This window comes from Colobus angolensis, unplaced genomic scaffold (assembly GCF_000951035.1).
Source record: "Colobus angolensis palliatus isolate OR3802 unplaced genomic scaffold, Cang.pa_1.0 Scaffold64, whole genome shotgun sequence".
Taxonomy (NCBI): domain Eukaryota; kingdom Metazoa; phylum Chordata; class Mammalia; order Primates; family Cercopithecidae; genus Colobus; species Colobus angolensis.
Genome location: NW_012120043.1, coordinates 2,085,435 through 2,092,328, shown reverse-complemented (window position 1 = coordinate 2,092,328; position 6,894 = coordinate 2,085,435). Strand labels below are relative to the sequence as shown.

Genomic DNA, 6,894 nt, shown 5'->3' with positions numbered 1-6,894 from the left:
TGCACTCCAGCCTGGGCGACAGAGCAAGACCCTGTCTCAAAAAAAATAAGAAGGAAAAAGAAAACCGTTTGCTGTGACGGGAACTCTGCCCGTCCACAGGGCTCTTCAGAAGATGTTAACTTCCACTTAAAATCCTGCCCCCTTTTTTTTTTTTTTTTGACGGAGTCTCTGTTACTCGGGCTGAAGTGCAGTGGCATGATCTCAGCTCACTGTAGCCTCCGCCTCCCTGGGTTCAAGCGATTCTCCTGTCTCAGCCTCCTGAGTAGCTGTGATTATAGGCACACACCACCACACCCGGCTAGTGTTGTGTCTTTTCAGTGGAGATGGGGTTTCACCATGTTGGCCAGGCTGGTCTCAAACTCCTGACTTCAACTGATCCACCCACCTTGGGCCTCCCTAAATGCAGGTATTAGAGGCATGAGCCCCTTCGCCCTGCACCCGTCTCCTTCTGAAAGGAGACAGACATGCCAAGAGGAAGTTTACAAACTCTTTGGGTCGCCCTGTCTTGTTTTCTGGAACTAACTGTCTTTGGCATGAGTCTGGTAGAGAAGTGTAAAGGGATATAGAAAAAGAGAAGCCTCGGCCAGGCATGGTGGCTCATGCCTGTAATCCCAGCACTTTGGGAAGCCGAGGCAGAACTCACTTGAGACCAGGAGTTCGAGACCAGCCTGGGCAGTGTAGTGAGACCCTATCTCTACAAAAAGTTTTAAAAACACAAACGGGGGCCTGTGGGAACAGTCACTTTCTCCCTGAGGCTCAGCCCAGGTAGGGGTCTCCTCCTGTGGCTGCAGTCAGCCCAGGGCTGCCATACCACTGCTGGAAGGCCCCGCCTGCCCAACCAGGTGGCATGGTTGGAAGCTAAGCCCCCAAACTGGCACGGGAGACCCTGAAATCCACAAAGGGCAGCACCGGGCTGGCGGGTTGGGTTTTGCTCTGTGCTGTGATTTCTGTTGGTGTTGGAAAGTCGGCTGTGAGTTGGCCCAGACGTGAAGTGGAAGTGGGGAGGAAGGAGGCGAGTGGGCCTGGCTGGGTGGACGGGGATGCGCTCGCCTGCACGGTTTCCTCTCTGGTAAAGTGAGGCCTGCACTCACCCCATCTAGGCAGGCGTGTGGGGACGGAGGTGACTGATGCCCGGTGTGGAGGAGCATCTCGCTCAGCGCCAGGTGGGCCGTGGCCTGGAGGTGGCCGCCATTTTCCCTTCTCCGGAGGGGATTTATTGATCTTGTGCTGCAGGCGGTGTGGCCTGAGGGCAGGTGTGATTTGCAGAACTCATTGCTGGGGCAGGTGCTGGCCTCTGGGATGCTGAGCCATCAATGGGGAAGGGCCTCAGGTCCCCACCAATGGCTCCCACCTGCTCAGCCCCAGCATGGCTGCGTCCTGGGCTCCCCAGCCCCAGGGGGATATCGTAAGCACAGAGGTGGCCTCTTTGAATCAGGCGCTTCCCAGGGAGGGTCTGAGACTCGGCTGTGGGATCGCTCCTTCCTTGGGAAGTGGGCAGGGGTGGCCAGGCACAGTGGCTCACGCCAGTGATCCTGGCACCTTGAGAAGCTAAGGTGGAAGGATCGCTTGACTCCAGGAGTTCTCAAGACCAGCCTAGCAACATAGTGAGATCCTGTCTCTACAAAAAAAAAAAATTACCTGGTGGTGAAAAAATTATAAAATATTATGGCGGTGAGTGCCCGTGGTCCCAGCTACTCAGGAGGCTGAGGCAGGAGGATCCCTTGAGCTAGGAGGTCGAGGCTGAAGTGTGAGCCATGACCCTGCCACTGCACTCCAACCTGGGCAGCAGAGCGAGAACCTCTCTAAAAATAGAAGAGAAGCAAGCAGGGGGGTACCTGTGTGCTCACCCTGGGGTTGTGCCCCCGCCCCCAGCAAAATCAGGACGGGTCAGCAGCCCCTGGACTTGGAGCATCCACGTGGCTCTGCTGGGCAGTGGAGGGGCCCCATGGTGGAGCAGCACTGGCCCGGGAAGCGTGTGCCACTAGGTTTGTGATCAGACGGCTGCCCGCGTCCCTGAGAGTTGCTGAATTCAGGGAGTTGTGGGGCAGAAACAGCAGTGGCTTCACACACAGAGGCCAGGGTTCGAGCCCCGGGCAGTCCACCCACTAGCTGTGTGGCGTGAGACACTGCTGTAGAGTCAGCCGTAATCTTGAGCCACGATCTCACCAGAGCGATCTAATCTTAACCCCAAGGGACACTGGTTGATGTCTGGGGACATCTGTGGTTGTCGCAACTGAGGGTGCTCCTGGCAGGGAGTGGGTGGAGGCCAGGGACGCTGCTCAGCGCCCTGCAGTGCCCAGGACGGCCCCACCCCAGAGAACAATCCGACCCCAGTGTCCACAGAGCCAGCGGGTAGAGGCCTGGTTTTCTGGGCCCTGGTTTTCTCATCTGTGAAGTGGAGATGGGGTTTTTGTCCCAGGAAAATGAAAAGTGTAAGTTCCTAGTTGGGTGTTAACCCTGGTGGCAGGAAGTCATGAATGTGGCTAAGGGCCCCAGGTTGGCGCTGGGGAAGTTCAGGCCTTTCTGGTCACCGCAGAGTGTGTGGGACCCGAGTCCTCCTGCCACCTGTGCCCAGGCTGCCCTGAGCAGTGCCCCCAGCCGGTCCTCACCAGGTGCTCCCTTGTGACAAACCATTGACCCTGTACCTTCTTATGGTGCAGACTCTGTTGTCACTGTGTTCACAGTGGACACCATGTTTTGTTTTGTTTTGCTTTGTTTTGAGGCAGAGTCTTGTTCTGTCACCCAGGCTGGAGTGCAGTGGCATGATCTCAGCTCACTGCAACCTCTGCCTCCCAGGTTCAAGCGATTCTCCTGCCTCAGCCTCACGAGTAGCTGGGACTACAGGCACGTGCAAGCACGCCTGAGTAATATTTGTAGTTTTAGTAGAGACAGGGTTTCACCGTGTTGGCCAGGCTGATCTCGAATTCCCAACCTCCGGTGATCCTCCCGCTTCAGCCTCCCAAAGTGCTGGGACTACAGGAGTGAGCCACTGCACCCGGCCTCTAACTTGCTTTTCTTCCACACAGTGCAGCATCTCTTCCCCTGACGCCCGGGCCCTGTGAGCATTTGGGTCCAGATCATTCTCTGGTGGGGGCCGTTCTGTTGTCTTTTGGGGGGTATCCTAACCCTAAGCCCTGGGGCCTCTGGAAGGATCCAGCTCTGCTCACGCCTTATTTTTATTTTTTATTTTTGGAGACAGAGTCTTATTCCGTGCCCAAGCAGTGGTGTGAACGTGGCTCACTGCAGCCTCGAACTCCCAGGCTCAAACGGTCCTCCCAGGACCTCCTAGGCACGCGCCACTACACCCAGCTAATTTTAAAATTTTTTTGTAGAGACGAGGTCTCGCCATGTTGCTCAGGCTGACCTCAAACTCCTGGACGCAAGCCATCTACCCACCTCACCCTCTCAAGGTCCTTACAGGCGTGAGCCACTGTGCTTGGCCTGTCCACACCTTAAATTTAACCCTACAGGATCCATTCCCAACAGCTGGGAGCTTCCCCATGATAGATGGATGTTGTTTTCAGCCCGAAATTTGTGGTGATTTGTGATGGCAGCCCCAGGACACTCTCCCAGTCATGTATCGTGAGGAATGAGACGCAAGACAGGATTTGATCACAAGTTAACAGCAACACGGCCAGGCGCGGTGGCGCACGCCTATAATCCCAGCACTTTGGAGGCCAAGGTGGCGGATCAGATGAGGTCAGGAGTTTGAGACCAGCCTGGCCAGCACGGTGAAACCCTATCTCTACTAAAAACACAAAAATTAGCCAGGCGTGGTGGCAAGTGCTGGTAATTCCAGCTACTTGGGAGGCTGAGGCAGGAGAATTGCTTCAACCTGGGAGGCAGAGGCTGCAGTGAGCCGAGACCGTGCCACTGCACTCCAGCCTGGGTGACAGAGCAAGACTCTGCTTCAAAAAAAAAAAATGAGGTGGGCTTGGGATGTACTAGAACATGATGAATGTGGTTGTTTATTTCTTGGGAGCGTTGCGTGGAGCCCAGTGGGCCTGGGCATGCGTGGGCCTCACTCCCTCTCCCCTCTCTGACTCCCCCTTCTGCTGGGTCCTCTTCATGCTGTGGTGAGGACCCCTGCCCTGCCCAGTGGCCTGCATGGGCCTTGCCCCAAGTGTCACAGTCAAGTCTGCCAGTCCAGGAGGTGCACCCAGCAGAGCAGGGTGGGGTCTGCATCCACTGTGGGCCTGCCACGGTGCTGGCGTCCTGGTAGTGACAACGGTGTTGGCAGTGACAGGCCCTGCGTGCTGAGTGTGAACCTGGCACATGCACGGTGTGTGATCCGGGTCGTCCCTCCTCCCTGTGCGGGATGGACTCTGTCTCTCTCCCCTGAGGATTCTCAGGGGAGTCGGCGGATGCCGGGGCCCCACGCCAGAGCAACCCCCAGGTGTCTTACAAGTCACCGCTCAGGTGTGCGTGAGACTTGGACTGGCGCCTGGAAGTTTCCTCATTTATATGGTGCCTTGAGGTGGACAGCTGCCCCTGGAATCACCCAGCATCTCGCCATGTGATCCAACATGGAAGGGGGTCTTTGCAGATGAAATCAAGCGAAGAGGGATCACACCAATCGCAGGGGTCCCTGACCCAGTGACCAGTGACTTGGGCACAGCGGACAACGCTGCCATGACAGAGATTCATTCGTCAGCTCTGGGGCCGCACGTCCGCGACGAAGGTGTGGGCGGGGCTGGGTCCCTCTGAGGCCGAGGGACGTGTGCCAGGCTTCTCTCTGCTCCTGGCGGTGGCCAGCGTCCTGGGCCCTTCGCTTGCGGAAGCATCACCCCCATCTCTGCCTCTGTCCTCACACAGCTGTCTCCCCCGTATCCGCCTCACTCATAAGGACGTTTGTCTCTGACTGTAGGGCCACCCAGGTAATCCAAGATGACATCCCTCAAGACCTTTTTCCACCTAGGCTGCCATGCATAGGCTGCAGGCATTGGGGCGTGGCTTCTTTGTGGAGGCCACAGTCCAGCCTGCGTAGTCCCCTGTAACTGGCATCTTAGCCTGCCCCCACACTCAAGCCCCAGAGTGCCAGGGAGCAGCAAGTCCAGGCCCCAGCCAGGTATCAGCACCGGGGAAGATGCGGCCCCTGCGGGCTCTTGGGGTCCGGCTCTCTGCACCTTCTGCTGTGAGCCAGTCAGGCCTCGCCATGTGCAGTTCTGTTCTGTCCACTGAGGAGGTGGCCCCCTTTGGGTGAAACTCCTTAAAGTCAGAAGTCCAGGGGATGTTTTGAACCCTGCCGCTAGGGGCTGGGTGCAGTGGCTCAGGCCTGTAAGCCCAGCACTTTGGGAGGCAGAGGTGGGAGGATCACGTGAGCCCAGGAGTTGGAGACCATCCTGGGCAACATAGAGAAACCCCGTTTCTACTAAAAGAAAATTACCCAGCTGTGGTGGTGTGTGTCTGTAGTCTCAGCTAGTCAGAAGGCTAAGGTGGGAGGATCGCTTGGGCCTGGGAGGCAGAGGTTGCAGTGAGCCATGATGGCACCACTGCACTCCAGCCGGGGCAACAGAGCGAGACCCTGTCTCAGAAAATAAAACAAACAAAAAAAACAAATCCTGCCGCTTGTGCCGTCAGCACGAGTTTCCGGGAAATTCTGTCACCTCCAGCAGGTCATGATTCCCCTGTGTATTTCAGATCCACGGGAGAGCTGTGGAGCTTGGTGAGTGTTTCGTGGCCTCTCGGGTTGGTCAGCACCCCCAGCCAGCTGGCCCAGGACCCCTCTGCAGAAGCGTTCCAGGAGAGCAGGCGTCACCAAGATGTCCAACCCCTTCCTGAAGCAAGTCTTCAACAAGGACAAGACATTCCGCCCCAAGCGCAAGTTCGAGCCGGGCACCCAGCGCTTCGAGCTGCACAAGAAGGCGCAGGCGTCGCTGAATGCGGGACTGGACCTGCGGCTAGCCGTGCAGCTGCCCCCAGGCGAGGACCTGAACGACTGGGTGGCCGTTCACGTGGTGGACTTCTTTAACCGCGTCAACCTCATCTACGGCACCATCAGCGACGGCTGCACGGAGCAGTCCTGCCCCGTCATGTCGGGGGGCCCCAAGTACGAGTACCGCTGGCAGGACGAGCATAAGTTCCGGAAGCCCACGGCGCTCTCCGCGCCCAGGTATATGGACCTGCTGATGGACTGGATCGAGGCGCAAATCAACAACGAGGACCTCTTCCCCACCAACGTCGGTGAGTCAGTGGTGGGCAGGGGCTTGGGGATACAGAGCCTTCCGGAAAAGTCAGGGAGGCCAAGCACAGTGGCTCACACCCGTAATGCCAGCGCTTTGGGAGGCCGAGCCCAGGGATCACTTGAGCCCAGGAGTTTGAGCTCAGCCTGGGCAACATAGTAAAATCCCATCTCTATGAAAAGTTTTAAAAATTAGCCAAGCATGGTGGTACACGCCTGTGGTTGCAGCTACTTGGGAGGCTAAGGTGGGAGGGTCGCTTGAGGCTAGGAGGTTGAGGCTGCAGTAAACTATGATCGTGCCACTGCACTCCAGCCTGGGCGACAGAGCAAGACCCTGTCTCAAAAAAAAAAAAAAAGAGACTCCATTTCTGAGTCTTCTCCTAAGTCGGGCTGCGCTTAGTAGCCTCGCGTCATCCCGAATCGCTCCTGGTGACTCCTGTCTCCCTCACCCCAAAGCAGAGAAGGGCAGGATCAGCATCAGGCCTGGAGTCCTTCGCAGAGGAGACAAGTACCCCTGCCAGCAGAGGAGACAAGTACCCCTGCCAGTGCTGGGCCCAGTCTTCTCGGTGGTTTCAGAATCACTGCCATGAAGTCCCTGGGCCCACCATCATCACCCTTTAGTGGGACCTCCTGCCCAGCTCGATGTGTAATGCACTGTGTGGCTCTCAGGGGCACCCTGTAAACGTGGGTGATCATTGGGGCACGTCCCTCCA

The 6,894-nt window shown here is 57.3% G+C and overlaps 1 protein-coding gene across 1 annotated transcript in view; it reads left to right on the top strand.

Annotated features, from left to right (window-relative positions):
- MOB3A (MOB kinase activator 3A) overlaps positions 1–6,894 on the top strand; it is a 25,246-nt gene that overhangs the window by 13,600 nt on the left and 4,752 nt on the right. Inside the window, exon 4 of the mRNA XM_011964044.1 lies at positions 5,641–6,183. Coding sequence (XP_011819434.1) covers positions 5,763–6,183 — 421 coding nt within the window. The 5' untranslated portion in view covers positions 5,641–5,762. The remainder of the gene's footprint in view (positions 1–5,640; positions 6,184–6,894) is intronic.